The sequence below is a fragment of the Scyliorhinus canicula genome, chromosome 15 (assembly GCF_902713615.1).
Source record: "Scyliorhinus canicula chromosome 15, sScyCan1.1, whole genome shotgun sequence".
Lineage (NCBI taxonomy): Eukaryota > Metazoa > Chordata > Chondrichthyes > Carcharhiniformes > Scyliorhinidae > Scyliorhinus > Scyliorhinus canicula.
Genome location: NC_052160.1, coordinates 111,874,773 through 111,897,463, shown reverse-complemented (window position 1 = coordinate 111,897,463; position 22,691 = coordinate 111,874,773). Strand labels below are relative to the sequence as shown.

The 22,691-nt window shown below is 44.4% G+C and overlaps 1 protein-coding gene across 6 annotated transcripts in view; it reads left to right on the top strand.

Moving 5' to 3' along the window:
* Positions 1-217: 217 nt before the first annotated feature.
* Positions 218-22,691, top strand: part of hmga1a (high mobility group AT-hook 1a) — a 127,342-nt gene continuing 104,868 nt past the window's right edge. Inside the window, exons 1-3 of one of the 6 annotated variants that reach the window (XM_038820106.1) lie at positions 218-357; positions 995-1,106; positions 5,141-5,224. In XM_038820106.1, coding sequence (XP_038676034.1) covers positions 1,005-1,106; positions 5,141-5,224 — 186 coding nt within the window. In that variant the 5' untranslated portion in view covers positions 218-357; positions 995-1,004. Of the gene's footprint in view, positions 358-377; positions 777-994; positions 1,107-5,140; positions 5,225-22,691 lie in introns of those variants that run through there. The other 5 variants (XM_038820107.1, XM_038820109.1, XM_038820108.1 and 2 more) reach the window with 5 other exon arrangements.

Below are 22,691 nucleotides of genomic sequence, written 5' to 3'. Positions count from 1 at the left end.
TCTGATTTTGGCCATGTGAAGACATTCTCCTGCGAATTTCTAGGTGCAGTTCTCGCACATGCCTCGAAGGAGAAAGCGTGTGGACCAAACTGCTCCTTTAAATGCAGGCTAACGTTAATGCTGCTTGTTCGACCTGAGGAAGGCAGCGAGCAATGGGAAGCGGGCGATGGTGTGTTACTGCTGCTGGGATCAAAGGCTCGCCGGTTGGTGGGAGGTGACAATCCGAGTCCAGTCCCAGAGCATGTGATGCTGCAAAATATAAACCTATGAACATCGACATGCGTAACAGAAGCATTGCAACATATTTTAAATAGTGACAATTTGCCTAAAAAAGATTCCCTGTTGAAAATATTAATAGTAAGCGTGCATATTTGAGTGGGTAGATCATCTCTTAGGAGGATTCTGTATAATAACCTGCTGGATGGGATCCAATCAGAACTTGCTTTGCTGCTATGTAACTCGGTCCAGTCTGTGGCAGCTGCTTTGATATTGTTTAGGATTTTTATTTATATATATTTTATACAATATACCATTAGCGTTTACCGTATCGCCCGCCTTTGGATCTGAGCCAAGTGTGTGTTCCTTTTGCATTCTCCGTTTCCTTCCAGCCGCCGTTATTAGAGGCAGTGTGATCATCATTCAGGGTAGGAATCGAGCACAGGAACAGGCCCTAATGTGTGTTTGTATATGTAGACTCTGCCTTTGCACCAGCGTTTAGTTTCATTTCGACCAAGGAGCGAAAAGGCTTTTCTATTCCACACTGACGTTGCATCCTTGTGAGTGTTTTGCCATTTAAGTATAACCGTGCAGAGCTTGTTGCGGTGCACCGATTGCATGCTGATGTGTGACTGTGGGGAAGTTTCAGCTCTTTTATTTGCTGCAGCGAGGCTGTTGAATCCACTTCACCTGCCCGGTTTTCTTGCTAATGAATGGGTTACCCTTTATTTTCCCGTTCACCTGTTTTGTTTCTATTTATTTTATTTTTGTTTTGCAGGGAAATAAGGATGAGTGACACAGGTGCAAAGCCCAGCCAGCCTTTAGCGGCAAAGCAGGAGAAGGATGTCACGCCAAAGAGAGGACGCGGCAGACCCAGGAAGCAACCCCAAGTATGACATGTGTAATTTACATTTGAGTTCTGAGAGCTGGACATCGCGCACCGTCTTCCCTCCCCCCGAAAACACCCCAATTTGACCAGACAAGTGTGTGCACCCGCGTAAAACACAGTCACACGCTGTTCAAAGTTAACAACTTCATTTTTAACCGCATATTTGTTAAATTCTCTTACCGACCCAGGGACACGTTTTTGGATTTTAATGCAAGTTTGTTTGTTTTTCTCTCGCCTATGCGGTCGTCCTGTTTGTTGTTGGCTTTGGTATATTTTGCGTGTTAACAAATACACCATACAGTGAGGCCGTCTTTTGAATAATGTATCGGTGTCCCAATCGCTCCGAATTGCGGAGCACCATCCGGCTTGGGCTGTGAATGAGCCGGTAGAACATTTTATCCCGCCTTGGTTTTAAAAAAAATTTGTACGACCTTCGGAGGTGCATATATTTTTAAAATCTCTATAACAGGGATGTGGGGTGGGGTTGCCCCCAGGTGGTTTCAAAGCGCCCTCTTTTTTTCCCCCGGGTCCCCGCTTTCCTTCGCTTTCACCCTTTGTTACAATGTTGCTTTCAGCACCAGTGCAACGTGAGACCTTTAAACCATCGTGAACCGGTAGTCCCGGCCCCAACCCCTGCCCCGATTGGCCGCCAACGGGGACTGCCCGGCTGCGATTGGCTGAGCGGGCTGTCAATCAACCGGACGGCCTGTCCAATGCGAGGCGACGTTTGGCCTTCCCGTTGACGTCAGTGCGTTGCTCATGGTTGCAGGCCAAACAGGTCTTCCCCCTCTCAGGCCCCCCCCCCCCCCCCCCCCCCCAAACCCCAGTCGGCTGTCAGGATGGCAAGAGGGTCTTGTTGTTTTCTTAATCGACTTCGCAATCCCCCCCCATCTCTTTCCCACCGACTAGAATAAAACCTAACCTTAAAATTTCCACCTCGTAAAATAACCACTCCTTTCTTTCGTTCATAAGGATCATGGGAAGTTTGCGGCACAGGAGAAGGCCCACTTGGCTCTTGGTGCTTGCGGCGGCACCGGCGGCACTTAAAAAAAAAAAGTATACGTTCGGGGCAGCAGGGTAGCACAAGTGGATAGCACTGTGGCTTCACAGCGCCAGGGTCCCAGGTTCGATACCCCACTGGGTCACTGTCTGTGCGGAGTCTGCACGTTCTCCCTGTGTCTGCGTGGGTTTCCTCCGGGTGCTCCGGTTTCCTCCCACAGTCCAAAGACATGCAGGTTAGGTGGATTGGGCATGATAAATTGCCCTTTGTGACCAAAATGGTTAGGAGGGGTTATTAGGTTACAGGGATAGGGTGGAAGTGAGGGCTTAAGTGGGTCGGTGCAGGCTTGATGGGCCAAATGGCCTCCTTCTGCACTGTATGTTCTTTGTATTGTGCTTGAGTTTCCTCCGGGTGTTCCGATATCCACCCACAAGTCTCGAAAGACATACTATTAGGTAATTTGAACATTCTGAATTCTCCCTCTGTGTACCCGAACAGGTGCCGGAATGTGGCGACTAGAGGCTTCATAGATTATCATAGAATTTACAGTGCAGAAGGAGGCCACTCGGCCCATCGAGTCTCCACCGGCTCTTGGAAAGAGCACCCTACCCGAGGTCAACACTTCCACCCTATCCCCATAACCCAGTAACCCCACCCAACACTAAGGGCAATTTTGGACACTAAGGGCAATTTGTCATGGCCAATCCACCTAACCTGCACATCTTTGGATTGTGGGACGAAACCGGAGCACCCGGAGGAAACCCACGCACACACTGGGAGGATGTGCAGACTCCGCACAGACAGTGACCCAAGCTGGGAATTGAACCTGGGACCCTGGAGCTGTGAAGCAATTGTGCTATCCACAATGCTACCGTGCTGCCCTTCACAGTAACTTCATTGCAGTGTTAATGTAAGCCGCCTTGTGACAATAAAGATTATTATCATTATCAAAACCAATGTCGCAAGGGGGACGGGGGCAAGCCCTAATCCGTCTCCTCGCTTGCTCCAAAAAACAGTTCAAATTCACATTGGATCCAATGAGTGAGTGGTCCCCCAAAGAAACTGGATCCAAGCTGACAATAACAACTATTACATCTGATCTCGGGCTGGAGCCTACGCTTGATCTTAGCCAAAAGGCTGAGAACTGGCTGAAAAGAATTGAGCCACCCAGCATAATCCCACTTTCCAACATTCGGCCCATAGCCGTTGCAGTTTACGGCACTTGGGGTGCTTATCCAGATTACTTTTTTAAGTGAGGTGAGGGTTTTTTTTTGGCATCATCTACCACATTTTCAAGCAGTGAGCTCCATACCACCCCTGCCATCCTTCCGGATGGAAAAGGATGTCCTCATCTCCCCTCTAATCCTTCTACGAATCTATGCCCACCAGTCACGACCTCTCCGCTAAGGTAAATAGGCCCTTCTATTGCTCCTTCATCTCAATCAAATCTCCCCTCGGCTTAATCTATTCCATGGAGAACAGCCCCAGGCCGTCCAACCTTTCCTCATAGGTGCAAGGTTCCAGTCCTGGCAACATACTTGTAAACCTCCTCTCTATTTTCTAGTTTTAACATGAAATTGGGGTTTTAAATAAATCTTCCATTAATGAGTGTGAATCATAGTTTTTATGAATAGATGTGAAGGTTTCTAAATCAGATCTATGGTGCGGTGATTGTTTCAAAATGAGGGTAGGTGCCAATTAAAATAAGAATGTCACTGCGTGGTGAGGTCCCAGCTTGATGAATCTTGCAAATTCTTAGATCAACCTATTGAGAGTCTTAGATCAACCTATTGAGAGTCTTAGATCAACCCATAGAAAGTCTGAAAATTGGCTGCCAGAGTATGCTCATGTAGTAGTTTGGTTGCTTGTCTGCTGTTGTGAAAACCGTGGCATCATGTTGTGCCTGTGCTTTATTTAAATAGTGCATTCAGATGTCTTAGAGGAAACTTTATAGGCGTTTTCATAGAAATGCTTGTATATTGGGATGGTTTCAGGCAAGCTAATTTTCTGGAGTAACCAGTTCTGAAATGTATGTTCCTGGAGTAGGTCAGTGTGCTCTTCTCTTTTCCAATTATCGAGAGAGTTTGTTAGCAGATACAATCCATAGAAGTTCTTAATATTGTAATGGCTCATCTACTTTTTAGGGGAAAAAAACTATCTTTGGATGATGGGCCCTTTAAGAACTAGATTGCTTTCCTGGTTTTAAAAAAAGAGCAACTGGCTTCCAGTAAACAGTCATGTGACCAAGTTGCCTGGGAGATGATAAATAGGGAAAAGGGTTCACTATACTTAAATATATTCCACATTACTGACTATTTGAAACAGAATATGGGCATTAGGATTCTTGCTCTTTCATTTTTGGTATCGTAAAATTCTTTTTGATTTAAAGAATTAAAGTTGTGGCTTCATTCTTTCAGTAAATCCTTGGGGTTTGGGATTCTTAAAAACTAAACATGTTATTGGTCTCTAATGAGAGGACAATAATATCACCAACCATAGGTACATTTTCAAATCTAGTAAAATATTTTTCACTTTTATCACATGCCCATAAATTTTCTATGTTTCAGTACATTAATGTTTTATCAGGTTTATGATTCTCATATATATATTCAGAAAGCCTTCTAGTTTGATAATGTTTAAAAGAGCAACAGCAAAAATAGTGGGGGTTTGTTTATCATTCAAAACTATCAATTTTAAGAGGCTCATTTTGTTGCATCAAAATGAATATCATGACAGCTGAAATTGTAGGTGTTACATCGTGAGAAGAGCTGACAACAGGCTGATGTTCCTCCAGCAACTAATCTTTGAAAGGTTAAAAATAAAAAAAATAATAAAATGCAATGACTGTCTTGTGCAGATGGTAGAGCAATCTTGCAACAAAGCATAACACTGGATGAACCAAATAAAACCTTGTCCATTCCCTCGCCCCTTACTAGTACGGGACAGTGAGCAAAACCTACAGGTATCGACATGTAGCTCGTGGTTTGTCTACCATAGCTGTGCTATTAATCTTTTTATTCCCTCAAATTTAATAGGAACCAACTGGAGCTCCTACTCCAAAACGACCACGAGGAAGACCAAAAGGAAGCAAAAACAAAGTTTCTCCTAAATCTGGCAGAGTAAGTACATGTAGTCCATATAATTTTTAAATATTGTATACCCTATCAACGCATCATTAATTTGTTGCACTTTATTTTGTTTACCATTCCTTGACCATTGAATGATCTGATCAAATCATTCACCATTGGCAAGTGGAACCCATTTCATGCAAGCAGTTTTCAGAATAGAGAGTGGGAACAAATTGGTTGTTTTGGGGATGTTAGAAAGTGCTTGGGCCTCGACTGTATCAATTACTTGATGGAGGAATCAAATGTATTGCATGCAAAATTACGAAAATACAAAGAGAGGAGGAAAAGTAAGATGTGAGTAGGGTGCAAAGAGAATGAAAAGGGATAATAGCTTGTTAAATAAAAGCAAAATACTGCAGATGCCAGAAGCTTGAAATAAAAACAGAAAATGCTGGAAATTCTCAGCAGGTCTGGTAGCGTCTATGGAGAGAGGAGCAGAATTAACATTTTTTTTCGAATGTAACTCTTCAGAATTGGAGATATTGCCAGACATGCTGAGTATTTCTGTTTTTAGGCTGGACTAAATGATTGGGAAAGAAGTTGACACCTGGGCCAAGATTCTCCCCTACCCCAGCGGGGCGGGGGGTCCCAGCGTGATGGAGTGGCATGAACCACTCCGGCGTCGGGCCGCCCCAAAGGTGCGGATGTCTCCGCACCTTTAGGGGCCAAGCCCTAACATTGAGGGGCTAGGCCCACGCCGGAGTGGTTCGCGCTCCACCGGCTGGCATGGAAGGCCTTTGGCACCACGCCAGCCGGGGCCAAAGGGACTTCGCCGGCCGGCGGAAGTCCGCGCATGCGCCGGAGCGTCAGTGGCTGCTGACGTCATCCCCGCGCATGCGCAGGGGAGGGGGTCACTTCTGCCTCCGCCATGGTGAAGACCATGGTGCAGGCAGAAGGAAAAGAGTGCCCCCACGGCACAGGCCCGCCTGCCGATCGGTGGCCCCAATCGTGGGCCAGGCCACCGTGGGGGCATCCCCCGGGGCCAGATCGCCCCGCGTTCCCCCAGGACCCCGGAGCCCGCCTGCGCCGCCTGCTCCCGCCGGTAAGGTAGGTGGTTTGATCCACGCCGGTGGGAGAGGCTTGACAGTGGCGGGACTTGGGCCCATCGCGGGCCGGAGAATCGCCGGGGGGGGGCCCGCCGACTGGCGTGGCGCGATTCCCGCCCCCGCCGAATCTCCGGTGCAGGAGAATTCGGGACACGGTGGGGGCGGGATTGACGCCGGCCCCCGACGATTCTCCAACCCGGCGGGGGGTCAAAGAACCCCGACCCTGGAGTATAATGTGGGAATATGGAAAATTATCCATTTTGGTAGGAAGAATGGAAAAGCAGAATGTGTTTTAATAGATGAGACTAGAAAATGTTAGTGCACAGAGGGTTTGGGTGAACACAAATCACAAAGTTGACATTCAGGTACAGCAAGTAAATAGGAATGCAAATGGAATGTCAGCCTTTATTGTTAAAATATAAGGGAGGCGTTGGTGAAGTGGTATTGTCACTGTACTAGTAATCCAGAGGCCAGGATAATTCTCTTGGGTCCTGGGTTTGAATCCCAGCGTGGCAGATGGTGAAATTTGAATTCAATAAAAATCTGGAATTAAACGTGCAGTGATGACCATGAAACCATTGTCGATTGTTGTAAAAGAAAACCCATCTAGTTCTGGAAGGAAATCTTCCCTTCTTACCTGGTCTGGCCCACATGTGACTCCAGATCCATAGTAATGTTGTTGACTCTTAAATGCTTTCTGAAATAACCTAGCAAACCACTCAGTTCAAGAGCAATTAGCGATGGGCAACAAATGATGGACCAGCCAGCAACACTCATATCCCATGAATGAATAAAGACAAAATATTCAGAAATCCTTGCTGAAGTTATATAGGTATTTGGTACTGTAATGGGTCATTTTAAGAGAATTTATTAATGAACAAAAAGGAATTTATTTTCAAGAGCTTTAACTTTTGGTTAAATCTCAGGATAAGGATTGACCATTTAGTGGCAGGTTTCGCTGCTCTTATGCAGTGTGCATATATAGAACACCATGTAAAATAGCTAGATCCAATGTATAGAGATGTGCAGAAGATGTAGTCTCAATATAACCCAATCTCACTATGCCCCTATCTTCCCAGGGTGGCATTTGAGTTTCTTCCTCATGACTGAGTACATTGTCTTATGAATCGGGGCTGAAATTGTGTTCACTTGACACCAGTTGTAGGCTTAGTTCATATATTGGTACCAATATCATTTGGAGAAAAAAATGTGGTCAGCCTGCTTTAGTAATGCTTTAACATCATGATTTTCTTTGATCGTGTAATCCTTTTAATTCATCACCACACATCATCGGCAGTACTTCCGCCTCATGCTGTTTACGTCGGATTACTCACAACCAGTACAAAAGACAAAACTCATTGCTGTACTGCTAAGTGTTTATTTAGCAGGCTGAGCATGCTCATCATGAAAATTTCCCCTTGCTAAAATCCTAATAACAACCCTGATATCAACAGTAACTCAATGAAACCGGTCGCGATGTACAAATAGTTGCTTGGTGGTACAGAACTTGAATATTGCTGAAATAAAGTGATACGCTATTGAAGCTTTTCATCTTGCACTTGTCAGGACAGATGTAAGAATGTAAAATTTCTAAAGCTACCAGAGAAGGAGCCAAGGGCGAGTGTCCGCACAAATAACATCAGTTCGGAATACGTTTATCTTCGCCATGGGACTAGGTGGGGATGTCCTATGTTCCCCCCCCCCCCCCTGGTGTTTGCACTCATGACTGAGCCATTGGCCATCGCGTTAAGAAGTTTGGGGGTATGGAAAGGGATAATGCGGGGAGAGGGGATAGAGCATAGGGTGTCCTTGTATGCCAACGACTTGTTGTTATACGTGTCGGAATAGAGTGTATCAATAGGGGGAATATTGGAGCTGCTTTGGGTGTTTGGGTCTTTCTCGGGGTACAAATTAAATCTAGACAAGAGTGAGTATTTTGTGGTGTCTTGGCTGGGGATGGGGGCTGCCATTCTGTAGGAGCAGAGACTCATTTTAGATAGCTGGGGGTGCTCGGAATTGTGGGGGGTTGGAGGCGGGCTCCATAAGTACATTTCTAGTTTGGTAGGGAGGGTGAAAGCTGAAGCTGATCTGACCCTGTGTAACTGGCGGGTCAGGTACAGACGGTTAAAATGAACGTGTTGCCGCGATTTCTGCTTATTTTCCAATGCCTGCCAATTTTCCTGCCAACGGCATTTTTTTTAAAATAGAGATTGAAGGAATGATTACCTCGTTCATATGGGAAGGGAAGGTGGCCAGAGTTATAAAGGTGATCCTACAGAGAGGAAAGCAGGCAGGGTGTTTGGGTCTTCCGAACCTGATGTATTATTACTGGACGGCGAACGTGGAGAAGGTACGGAGTTGGGTCAGAGGGATTGACTCTCAGTGGGTCAGAATGGAGGAGTTTGTGTCGGGGGTCGGGATTGAAGGCGCTAACAACAGCACCGCTACCGATGGCCCAGGGGAAATATTCAGTAATAGCTTTGTTGAGAATTTGGAGGCAGTTCGGGTTGGGGGCAGGGTCAAGGGAAATGCCGTTTCGGGGGAACCATGGATTTGAGCCAGGGCACCATGGATTTGAGCCAGGGAAGTGGGATGGAAATTTTCAGTGATGGGAGGAGAAAGGCGTTGGGACACTAAAAGATTTGTTTCTTCGGGGTCGGTTTGCATGATTGAAGGAGCTGGGAGTGAAGTATAGGCTGGTGCAGGGGGAAATGTTTTGATACATGCAGGTTCGAAACTTTGCCAGGAAGGAGATGCAGAGCTTCCCGGTAGAGCCGGTCTACACATTGCTGGACGAGGTGCTGACGACAGGTGGAGAAGGGGGTAGTGTCGACGGATTACGGGGCTATTTTGGAAGAGGAGAAGGCACCGGTGGAAAGGATCAAGGCAAAGTGGGAGGAAGAGTTGGGAGAGGGTATGGAGGAGGGGTTCTGGTGTGACGTGCTCCGGAGAGTGAACGCCTCCATCTTATGCACGAGGTTGGGGCTGATACAGCTGAAGGTGGTATGTAGAGCACACCTCACAACGATGAGGATGAGCCGGCTCTTTGAGGGGATAGAAGATGTGTGTGAACATTGCAGGGGGGCCTCACAAACCATGTTCATATGTTTAAGTCCTGTCCAAAGCTGGAGGATTACTGGAAAGAGGTTTTTAGGGTAATCTCTAAAGTGGTGCACGTGAAACTGGACCCGGGTTCCCGGGAGACCATATTCAGGGTGTCGGACCACCCGGGGTTAGAAACGGTGCGGAGGCAGATGTTGTAGCCTTTGCCTCATTGATCGCCCGAAGGCAGATCCTGTTGGGATGGAGATCAACCTCTCTACCCTGTGGCCTTTCAAGAACTGGATTACATCGAACATATAGGGCGGGAAGGGGGGGGGGGGGGGGGGGGGGGAAGGGGTACTGTTATGTGTTAATGGTGACTATGGATGATTCCTGATTCCTTTTTGCTATTTGTTTGTTTATGTTAACATTTGGGCTGCTGTTTGCGAGTTTGGTGGGAGGATGGGATTGTTGGTGTTGATATGGGGATTGACATTGCATTCATTACTGATTATTGTTTATTGTTGGTGGGTGCAAACGTGGGAGAAAATGTGAAAAAGGAGAATAAAATATTTAAAAAGAAAAGAATGTCAAATTTCAACAGTAGCAACAATTTATACCACATGAGAACAGGGTCTGATTGGTTGGCAAGTCAACCTGTTCAATTTTGCCTGAGAGAATGCAACGGGGAACTATTTTCTGCAATGCTTTGATTTAATTCAAAAAAGGTGCAATGCCTGGACATATTCCTTTTGCCTGTAGACAACAGATCCCTCTGTGTGAATATATGTAGCTTCAAGTGAGCCATATTGCAAGCTTGACTGTTAATCGTAAATTGGTTGTTATTGTAATTCCAAGCACATTCTGAATTGTTCCAAAAATGTTGGCCAAGCGTGGAATCACACCTATTAGATTTGACCAAACCTTTTGGACTCTGTATCATTGAAAACTGGAGGTATGATGGGAGAAGGATATCAGGACACTGGAAGTCCTGACCTATTTGGGAATTGTCCAGGAAGTTTCAACTTCTGATGGACAATTCCCCTGTTCCCTGGGACCTCAGCAAATGTCTCTGACTCTGAGCTAGACTTGGAGATTTTGTTCTGTAAAACATACCTCAATAGTTACCCAGGAAATGTTGGATAGAAAAAAAACTAGTCTCACTCTGGAAATGACGAGGGATCATGTGGTAATGGATAGAATATGCATTTATAGTTCTGAGATGGTAATACTCATTGAGGAGTGATGTGGCTGACTCTTAAAATGCCTTCTGAAATGGCATAGCAAACCATTCCGTTCAAGGGCAATAAGGGATGGGCAACAAATGCTGGTCCATGTACCATGAATGGATATCTAAAAGATTGTTCATAAACTGATCACCCTATTGTTAGCAAAACAAATAGAGTTGACCAGTAGTTTGACATTTCGGATAGCCCTCTTGTGTATTTTAATGAACTGTATTCCAAAAACAGTGATGCTTATTAATATAGCGTTTAGAGCAGAGGTTTCTTTGTCATAACGGAGAGCAGTTCGGGCAATTGGAACTTTTGTATCAGTATCAAGAGCAAATATCTGCTGTGGAAAATGTCGCTCCTCCAACTCTCAGTTTAACATCCATCATCTGTTACCGAAAATGGCTGGTAACAAAAGGTAAAAATCAGCAATAGTTTGTAACTGATTAATTTATAAAATACTAATATTTTGTAAATGTACAAGATATGGAAATGTAGAGAACAGCAGGGTGGCATTAGTAATTAGAATATCAGCTCCTTGCAGAGTAAGGGTGAATGGACATTTATTTAGAAATTATTGTCTGAAATGAGGAGGCAAAGGAGATTGAGTATTGTTTAGAATCTTTGTGACTTATTCATTTTTGAAATGCTTTGAAGGATATTTCAAAGTGTTCATATTGATATTCCATTTAATTTCTAACACTTATCATCTAGCTTATATGTCGACATATTGGATATGAAAGATTCCATTCCAAATTGGCGAAAAAATAGTTCTTTGCATCAGTGTGTGTGGGGAAAGATTGATCGAGTGATTTCAGGGTAGTGGTCAAAATGAAGGGACTAGACCCCAAAATGTTAGTCTTTATCTTTTCCGATTTTGATGGATTTGCTGTGTTATTTCAGCATTTTTCATTCCAAATCTCCGTTAAATGTAAAAACTGGATATGATGGCCCAGGTTTGGCAGTGAGTGGTGAAAGAATGGTGCTTGCCATCCATTTCGCTGACAGCTGCCCACAAAGATTTTGTGGACTTAATGTTTATAGTGTAGCAATGTTTATAGTGTAGCCTTGTACTGATCTGGCATCGTTTTTCAGAGCAGCACTCTCTGCAGGAGATCTGTAGTAATAACGATAATCTTTATTGTCACAAGTAGGCTTACATTAACACTGCAACAAAGTTACTGTGGAAAGCCCCTAGTTGCCACATTCTGGTGCCTGTTCGGGTACATGGAGGGAAAATTCAGAATGTCCAAATTACCGAACAGCACATCTTTTGGGACTTGAGGGAGGAAACCGGAGAACCCGGAGAAAGCCCACGCAGACACGGGAAGAACGTACAGACTCCGCACAGACAATGACCCAAGCCGGGAATCGAACCTGGGACCCTGGCGCTGTGAAGAAACAGTGCTAACCACTGTGCTGCCATGCCGCCCACTGAGTGGGCAAGAAACCGATTTAGTCAATCTTCAGTGAGACATGCTGTCTAAACCAGGAAGTATAAAACAGGACATGTATGTTCGATTTAAGTGAAATAAACATTGAGAAATATAGGTAGGATTCCAAACATAAAAGAGGCAGAAAAAAGTGAAAATAAATTAGGCGGTATCCAGCACTAACTTTTTTTTCCTGCAGGAATGAGATTCACAATTTGTAAAAAGATGTTTTTTTTCAGGGCCAAAGAGGTTTTTCAGCAGTATTTATCATGCCCATTTAAAACTCACTTACTCCCAAATGTTTAAGTCCTAACGTCAATACCTATTGGGTTGCATTCATTTTAATGCTGAGTCTCTCAGTGTGGAGTGCAGCTGTTTGTTCTGTGGAGGAATACTGGTATCTATGATAGCAACTTCAGGATTTGTGTTTTTAACTGCATGTGTGAAGAGACCTGATGTTATTGTCCGATGTACCCCTGTTATAACGGTGATTGCTGCTAAAATCGCCATTACTCTTCTCACAAAATATGCCCCATTACTAATCGATTGTATTTCAATTTGTTGAACTGAAATTTGAGGCAGTGCTTTATGATTATCTGTCTATCTTCTTCTTCTGTGAAAAAGCCGGATATTTTTCATGATAGTGTGGCAAAGATCTGGAACTTGCCTTGTGTGTGTGAATCCATGCCTTGTCTTGCCCAACATCATGCATAAAAATGCTGGCACATTGACCACTTCTGCGCACACATACTACAGACAGCACTAGATGGATGGTATAATTTAATATTAATATATTCAACTTCTACATTTACTGTGGTGTGGGGAATGGTGGGAGAAAAATAAGAAAAAAGTCAAGTTGTGAAATACAAATTGTATCTTACATTTGCAGGTGACAGAAAATGAGAACAATTAAAACTGTAGCTGTCATAAATGCCACACAGAGTGCGATTTGATAAGCGGCAAAAGGTTCCTTTCAAAGGTCGTATTCTAACTGCAGGAGTTCCCTGGAATGCAGTGTGGAACTAAGACTGGTTTGAATAATGTGTACTATAACTTTGCTGGTTTGCTACTATATTCTTGACTTGTAAAACAAGAGCATGCCATAAGAAAATGTATAATTTCATTCATGGCTAAGCATGAGTTCCTCATTTAAAAAAAGAAAAATTGCTCTGCTGTAAAGCCACAATGTCAATGCAATGTGTACATGGAGGTGAAAACCTGTATGCACATGTGCAGGCAAGAGGGAAACCACAAATGATAGTATTTTATTGGGTATGGAATGGGTGGAGAGAGAAGGAATTGCTAAATATCAAGAGTAATTCATTCTCGGTACCTTTTTGCTTCAGATTGCCTGTGCACAAACAATAGAAGATTAAACTTGAGTCTGGATGGTGCAGTAGGTTATTACATGATTCCTTTCGTTTTTAGAACCTGTATTTGCATCCAGCTCTAACTGCTGTTACGGAGGTCTTCTCTCTCTCTGCCAGCTGTAAAGGTGTTGTGAAAGAAGTGTGGAAATTTGAACTCCGAAACTGGAACCTTGAGACCCATCGTACAGAATGGCATTCCTTGCCAAACTTGTGTCAAGGCAGCATGCCTGGTACAGGTAAAGGCAGTACTGAATTCCATTGGTACCAGAAGACTTGTAATCTGAAGCTGGGATTTTTTTTATTGAGGCAATGGAAGGAACCGACATCAAGAGATGACACCCTTGTTCCATCAATAATTAATCCAATGTTGAATCTCAAAAGCAGAATTTCCATTCTTCTGACATCCCTGACTTCAATACAAATCGCCAGAGTATAATGAACTTGGCAATTACTTTAAAATTTCATTTCCCTTTCTCAATTCATTAGTCCGTTGATACAATTTGAAAAGTAACAAAATTAATCTACCACAACCCCAGTTGATCAGAATCTAATGTTTCCCGTGTGATTTTTAAGTTTCCAATTGTGTGGATGGACACCCAATGCCTGTGCTCTGAAGGCCACTGCAGCACTAAAATTTATGCCTTGGGATCGTTCCCAGGGCGGTGGGTGATCTTTGCGGAGTCTCTCAGTTAGCTGCACATTGGCTGTTTGCTGCTCCAGTTTGCCTTGATGTGTCATTGAATGGTGACGAGGGTTACCCATTGAAAAGGTGGCTGAGGATGCCTGCCAGTCGCTTGAGGACAAGACGCTGAGAAAGGGTACAACCACTGCCATGTATCCACAAGGGTGGTAGTGGAGAAGGCTATTGGACTGCTGAAGATAAGGTTCAGATACCTTGACTGATCCAGCGGTGCCCTGCAGTATCTGCCTGTGCGAGTGTTGCTCATGGTAATTGTCTGCTGTTCTCATCACAATCTCGCTATCTCCAGCGGGGAACACGTGAACAGAAGTATGCCGGTGCTGCAATACCTGCCTCTGAGGCGCACAACGAGGAAGACTCCGATGCTGATGGCGGGCAGCCAGACAGTGAGGACGGCGAGGGTGCAGGAATCTTCAGAGGGGTCAGGAAACCAGGGACACCTTGATTCAATGGTTCTTCAGATGGGTTGGCATGCCCTGCATCACCAATGTACACTAGGATCATCCCAAACATATAACACTCATTTATTCCTGAGCCCATTCCGTTCTTAATAAAGTTTGACATCCCAGACATCTCTCAACAGGCAATTTTGAGGCTAACCCAAATGAAGCACACAGAACCGTTCTGGTTTGGTTTCAGTGCAATAAAATTATTTATGGTGAGAAAATTAACATGAAACAAATCAAAGTAATCCATCTGGATCCTGAACATAGTTATTTAAACGAAAATAAAACAATAGCACACAATGTGGACTCTTGTTTGTGACTAGTGTGTCTTGAGCTTTCGTTTGCGGGTACTACATCTAGGTGGCCCCCTTCACTGCCAGTGGCCTTTGAGGCAGGTTGATGATCTTGTTGCCCATTGGTACAGATGACCTTGGTAGTCGTTCTCTGGTCAGCAGGGCCTGAGCATGCACCGCTTGGGAGTTTCGCTCAGCAGCACTGTTTAGCAATCCTCAGTTGCCATGGACCTGGGAGATGGAGCGGCGACAGGCAGAGAGACTGAGGAGCTGGTGCCCTCGTCTCGGGCTCCATGAGAAGAGTCCACAGAGATGACCGCCACCTAATCGTTCAATCTGAGGTGAATCCTCACTGCCCTTCTCCCACAGGCATGGACCTCCTGATGTTAGTGCCGATGTGAGGGCTTGCAGGTCTTGAGTGCAACCCCTGTCATGTGTCATTGCAATTCTGGAGCTGCCTCTCCATGAGAGACACCAATCTCTCAACAGTCATTGCCATTTATCTCAAACTTTTGTGCAATTCATACTGGTTCAGAAGTCCCTTTTGTGATGAGAAAACCTAATAAATACTGCATCTATCATTCCTAATTACTACCTTGCAGATATTCAATAAACAAGAACAAAATTGGTCCTTATATAATGAATTGTGATGCGTAATAATAATCTTTATTGTCACAATGTGCTTACATTAATACTGTGTTTAATTACCACATTCCGGCACCTGTTGTGGTACACAGAGGGAGAATTCAGAATATCCAATTCACCGAACAGCACGTCTTTCAGGACTAGTGGGAGGAAACCGGAGCACCCGGAGGAAACCCGCGGAGACACGAGGAGAACGTGCAGACTCCACACAGACAGTGACTCAAGCCGGGAATTGAACCTGGGACCCTGGCGCTGTAAAGCAACAGTGCTACCCACTGTGCTACCGTGCTGCCCTTACTGACTTCAGTAAGAAATGGTCCAGTAGAAAGCGTACCATGTCTCGGGCTAGAATGCTACACCCGTCTTGGGCGAGGATGATACGCCCCCTCCTCCCTGGCAGGGTATTATGGTCCCGCCAAAGTAAAGGGCTATTTAAATGGCCCTGTTGCATCCAATTGGGTATTTAAGTGGCAAGTCTACGCTGTGGGCCCTGCCTGCCCATTCTTTCCAACTTGGCCTCTGGTACATAGCATTTCTCACTTCCCACTGACTGTACTTAACCCTCGAGTCACTTTTTCTGGCAGCCATATTCCATCCAAAGTTACAAGATACATTCAACACCCAACAGCACACCTGCAGACCCTCCACAGGTAGGCTCACAAAAATCTTGATGGCACAGAACCCCCAAAGATTCCCTTGTTGCACCTTTTTGGTTGGCTCTGGCAAAACTGAACCAGCAGTAGTTGTGGTCTTGGCAACAATTGTGGTTAATCCACAATCCTACTTTCCCTGTATTCAGCTCTCTGTCCTTTCCACCTCTATAACACACCATAGTAACACACTCCCTGCCATATTCTTGGAGATATCTACTTGCTTCTTCACCAGGATTAGTTCTGAACTGAAAGTTCTGATTTCAGCTGTAATTCAATAAGCTTTCTGTTTACTCTTTGCTTTATAGCTTTCTTCCCCATAGCACCATCTGGTCAAATGGGCAGTCTCGGAACTAAAATGCTTGCAAGAAGGTCCAATTACAGTCCTTTCAGAGTACAGCTTCACTTTGGAATTAAAGAGACATTTCAACAAGAAAACATGCTTTTCCCCAAAGCGCCAGGGTCAACACACAGGGATTCTACAAACACATGCAGTAGTTGTATTTGTATTCTTTGGGGTTTACCAGTAACCTATGGGGTGACTTTAATTCTGTTTGGCAATGTTGTATGGAACATGCCTATAACTAAAGCACCTGCACCAATCCAGTGGAATCCATACGCCTCAGCCTCCTTTTCATCTCTTTACCCTAGCAATCCTGCAGAAATATATTCAAATCTAAATGCCTATTCTCACTTGGTACATGTGACACAATTACATTATTATTTTAAAAAAATTTAGAGTACCCAATTCATTTTTTCCAGTTAAGGGGCAATTTAGCATGGCCAATCCACCTAACCTGCACATCTTTAGGTTGAAACCCACGCAAACATGGGGAGAATGTGCACACTCCACACAGACAGTGACCCAGAGCCAGAATCGAACCTGGGACTTCGGTGTCATGAGGCAGCAGTGCTAACCACTGTGCCACCATACTGCCCACAATAACATTATTATCTCTCATTTTGATGTCCGTGTACAGGTTAACTTGAGTATTGTTGTCCAGCATGTAACTCAATGCCATTATTTGTTAGGAATAAGGACCCAACTATCATTAAACCAATCATTCAAATCACTCCAGATTTTGGCTGTCATTTTCTTTCGGTATATACGTCTTGAAAGACCAATTAGCAGCATAACAATCCAATTAGGATTACACAGTTTTGAGGGAGTTTTTCTGCATGCGATAATAATTCAATTTTCAAAAGAATGCCTGAAGATGTTTGCCTTGAACTTGCCTGCCTCTGCACTGTGCCTGGGGATCTAACTTCAGCACTAGTCTTCAAGCTTGTGTCTTGGTATTGAACATTTCCAGCTCCTCCAGCAAATTTTGCAGTGGGGCAAGTAGGAGAATCATTGAATTCTTACAGATGCAGCAAATTTTGAAGTATTACACAGAAGGGCAAACTGCCGCCACATTAGACTGCAGTGTGACCTCAGTAAATACCAAAAACAGTGATTAAGATTCTGAATTATGCACAAAATCAATTAGTATTTCAAAAATTTACGTAGGCAACTAACGCAAAATGCCATGTTATGTTACTTGGCGAAGACACAGACCTGCCTTCATGAAAAATGCCACATTCAGCATTATTGCTCCAGCACCACAATTTGCCATCATGAATTCTGGAAATCTGAAAGTCTGATTTTTAAGCTAATCTGTATGGTAAATTGTTTGCCTTATCTAAATCTTGCTAATTCCGCTATGATGCTAGATGCATTCAAACTACTTTAAATTTCAAACCGATTTAGTAACTCCAAACTGGACATCGATGGGGTGCTGTGGGTCATTGGTGTTACGTTCCAGTGCGTTGCAATGATTGAATCAGTGAACCTAAGTACGTCTAGTTCGTGACTAGTTAAGATTTATTAAATTACAATAAGGTGGGTAGAAAACAATACTGATACTACTACTAAAGTACTGGGCGGCACGGTAGCACAATGGTTAGCAGTTTTGCTTCACAGCGCCGGGGACTTGGGTTCGATTCCCGGATTGGGTCACTGACTGTGCGGAGTCTGCATGTTCTCGCTGTGTCTGAGTGGGTTTCCTCTGGGTGCTCCGGTTTCCTCCCACAAGTCCTGAGAGACTTGCTTGTTAGGAAATTTGGACATTCTGAATTCTCCCTCTGTGTACCTGAACAGGTGCCGGAATGTGGCGACTAGAGGATTTTCACAGTAACTTCAATGCAGTGTTAATGTAAGCCGACTTGTGACACTAATAAAGATTATATTAAAAAAAACTGTAAACTGTTAACAACTAACAAGTGTTTCAAAAGCTTCCACACCTAGTAATGATTCACGATCTGTGGCTACAGCTGAAAATTTCACTTTATGGATTCTATCTTTTGACTTGAACTTCAAACTCACACATGCCTAAAGAATTATTCCTTTGACCACTGTAATCTTGTAAAAATACTGGTCTGTTCAAAATCTTGGGCTTGATTCTCATTGCTTCATAATATGAGACTGATGAGATTCGCTATTGCTCGCGTGACGAGTTTGACATATATAAACGTTTGATTTATGAGTAAAGAAACTCCAAGTATTGTTATTTACAGTACATACTTCATTATTGCTACTTCTTATGTTCGTCGATTACATTCCATTTTGCTTGGCCATGTGGTCTTTGATTTTACACTTCGCACACATTTTCCCAAAGGCGGGACACTGCCTCTGTGTAAGTGTCTTATTTCCACACCGCTTACAGAAAATGGTGACATCTGGCAATTGCTTAAAATGGTCGCCGCTGTTGAGACCATGTTTTACTTTTGGGCATCACACCTTCTATTTTTCCCTCCTAAACTTCTCATGTATAAAATGTTGATTTGCATCGCAGCTAACTCGCTGGTGTGGCAAAATTTCATTGCATCTGCGAGCTGGAGCTTATCTCCCTCAAAAGATGTTCATGCACTTTACCGTTTTTTAAATGCTAAATACGATTTGATCATTGATGATTTTAATGTGGAAAATTACAAGTCTGAGTCTTTAATTTTAGATCTGTGAGAAAACTGGCGAATGACTCACTTTTCTGCTGCATGCCCATTCTGAAAATACCTTTCAGAAGTTTTGTTCTTCTTCGGAGTACAATGCTCATCGAACTTTTTAACAATGGCATCAAAGTTCTCACTATCTGCCTCTCACTCAAATACAAACGTGATAAAGATTTTGATTGCCTGTGGACCCTGCTACAGTGAGCAGCAACGCTAATTTTGTTCATCAGGCTGTGCCTGTAAACCTAGAGCCGCTAGGTACAAGGTAAACTGCTGTTTAAAAGCGTGCCAATTTGCATCTACGTTACCAGTTACACAAAGACTTTGTGGTGCTTTCAAGCTATCCATCTTTTTCTTCAGTGACCAGTTGAGCATTGAGATGTGTTCTGCTGATGCTCTTCATCGGGGGCAGCACGGTAGCATGGTGGTTAGCATAAATGTTTCACAGCTCCAGAGTCCCAGGTCCCAGGTTTGTTCCCGGCTTGGGTCACTGTCTGTGCGGAGTCTGCACGTCCTCCCCATGCATGCGTGGGTTTCCTCCGGGTGCTCCGGTTTCCTCCCACAGTCCAAAGATGTGCGGGTTAGGTGGATTGGCCATGCTAAATTGCCCGTAGTGTCCTAAAAAAGTAAGGTTAAGGGGAGGTTCTTGGGTTACGGGTAAAGGGTGGATACCTGGGTTTGAGTAGGGTGATCATTGCTCGGCACAACATCGAGGGCCGAAGGGCCTGTTCTGTGCTGTACTGTTCTATGTTCTATCGATTAGTAGATTTTATTTAGTAGTACCAAATTCTAAGTTCTTCAGATCTTCAATTCGTAGATCATGGCTGGTACCATGTTACGTTCTAGTGCATTACAATGAACTTCTAGTTTGTGACTAGTTAAGATCTATTAAATTACAATAAAGTGGGTAGAAAACAATAACCATACTACTAACGAACTGTAAACTGTTAACAACCAGAATAGAAGAACTAATACTAAATACAACTATCCACAACAACTCCCCACTCAGATTCTCCAAGGTTGCAGTGTCACGTGGTGTAGTTCTACTGCCCCCTGCTGGTTGGAGGTCTAACATATTAACATATAGTATTATTTATGCATATCATTCCAATCAGCAGCAGAATTGTACTCTACCCCAATCTGTAATCTCATGGCCCGGCATGTCCCCCACTCTACCAAGTCAGGGGATCAACCCTGGTTCAATAAGAAGTGCAGGAGGGCATTCCAGGAACAACACCAGGCATATAGTGTTAACCTGATGAAGCTACAACACAGGAATACTTGTCTTCAAAACAGCGAAAGCAGCATGCGATAGATAGAGCTAAGCGATCCCACAACCAGCGGATCAGATCTAAGCCCTGTCATTCTTTAAAAAAAAATTATATATCTTTTAAAAAAAGAAAATTCAAATTAAGGGGCAATTTAACGTGGTCAATCCACCTACCCTGCACATCTTTGGGTTGTGGGAGTTAGACCCACGCAGTCACTGGGAGAATGTGACAACTCCACACGGACAGTGACCCGGGGCCAGGATCGAAGCTCTGCAGTCCTGACACATCCAATCGTGAATGGTAGTGGACAACTAGCAACTAACTGGAGAATGAGGCTCCACAAATATCCCTATCTTTAATGATGGGGGGAGTCTAGCACACAAGTGCAAAAGATGAGGCTGAAGCATTTGCGATGGTTTTCAGCTAGAAGTGCCAAGTGGATGATCCATCTCAACCTACTCCTGAGTCCCTAGCCAGTTTGATTCTTCAGCCAGTTTGATTCACTCCACATGATACTACAAAACGGCTGAAGGCACCGGATACTGCAAAGGTTACGCTTTCTGACGGCAATAATACTGAGGACTTGTGCTCCAGAACAAGTTGTGCCGCCAGCCAAGCTGTTCCAGAACAGCTACAACACTGGCATCTCACAGACAATGTGGAAAATTACCCAGGTATGTCCTGACCACAAAAAGCAGGACAAATCCAACCTAACCAATGACTTCCTCATCAGTAAACACTCGATCGTCAGTGAATAGATGGAAGGTGTTGTCGCTAGTGTTATGAAGTGGCACTTACTCATCAATAACCTGCTCACTGATGCTGCATTTGGATTCCGCCAGGGCCGCTCAGCACTTGACCTCTTACAGCCTTGCTTCAAACGTGTGCCAAAGAGCTGAACTCCAGAGGTGAGATGTCCGTGACTACCCTTGACATCAAGAGTGCATTTAACAGAGTGTGGCATCGAGCAGCCCTAGCAAAAATGGAGTCAGTAGGAATCGGGGAAAATTCTCCAGTAATTGGAGTCCTATTTTGCACAAAGGAAGATGCTTGTGGTTGTTGGAGGTCAATCATTTCAGCCCCAGGAAATTACTGCAGGAGTTCCTCGGAGTAGTGTCCTCGAACCCAACCACCTTCAACGGTTCATTCAATGACCTTCCTTCTATCATAAGGTCAGAATTGGTGATATTTGTGGATGATTGCACAATGTTCAGTACTGCTCGCAATACCTGGAGTACTGAAGCAGCCATAACGTAGCAGCACGGTAGCATGGTGGTTAGCATAAATGCTTCACAGCTCCAGGGTCCCAGGTTCGATTCCCGGCTGGGTTACTGTCTGTGTGGAGTCTGCACGTCCTTCCCGTGTGTGCGTGGGTTTCCTCCGGGTGCTCCGGTTTCCTCCCACAGTCCAAAGATGTGCGGGTTAGGTAGATTGGCCATGCTAAATTGCCCGTAGTGTCCTTAAGGGTAAGGTTAAGGGGGGGTTGTTGGGTTACGGGTATAGGGTGGATACGTGGGTTTGAGTAGGGTGATCATTGCTCGGCACAACATCGAGGGCCGAAGGGCCTGTTCTGTGCTGTACTGTTCTATGTTCTATAACCATATACGGAAAGGCCTGGGCTGATTAAGTGGCAAGCCCATCTACAAGACACAAGTCAGGAGTGTGATGGAATACTCTTCACTTGCCTGGATGAATGTAGCATCGACAACACTCCAGAAGCTTGATGCCACCCAGAACTAAGCAGCCTACTTGATAAGCACCCCACCCCATTCACTCCCTCCACGGGTGATGTGACGAGTGATGCATAGTGGTAGCTGTGTGTGTACCATCTACAAAATGCACTGCAGGAGCTCACCAAGGCTCCTTCAAAAACACCTTCCAAACCCAGGACCTCTTACTTAGAAGGACAAGGGCAGCAGATGTATAGTAGCACCATCGCATGCATGTTAGCCTGCAAGCCCTACACCACCCTAATTTGGAACTATATCACTGTTCTTTCACTATCACTGGGTCAAAATCCTGGAATTCCCTCCTTAACAGCACTGTGGGTGTACCTACAGCACATAGCCTGTAGAAGTTCAGGATAGCAGTTCACCACTGCCTTCTCAAGGACAATTGGGGATGGGTAATACTGTATATGCTGGCCTAGCCAGTAACACCCAGATCCTGTGAAGAAATAAAAACAAAACACCACTACTTTAAACTGACTGCAGACACGCTACTTTTGTCATCTTAAAGTGTAAATCACTTGACCTAGAATAAACTTGCCGTATCGTAGATGGACTTTAATGGATTACTTGTGTTACAGGCACCAATTTGGGATAAATATGGGGAAATGGTTC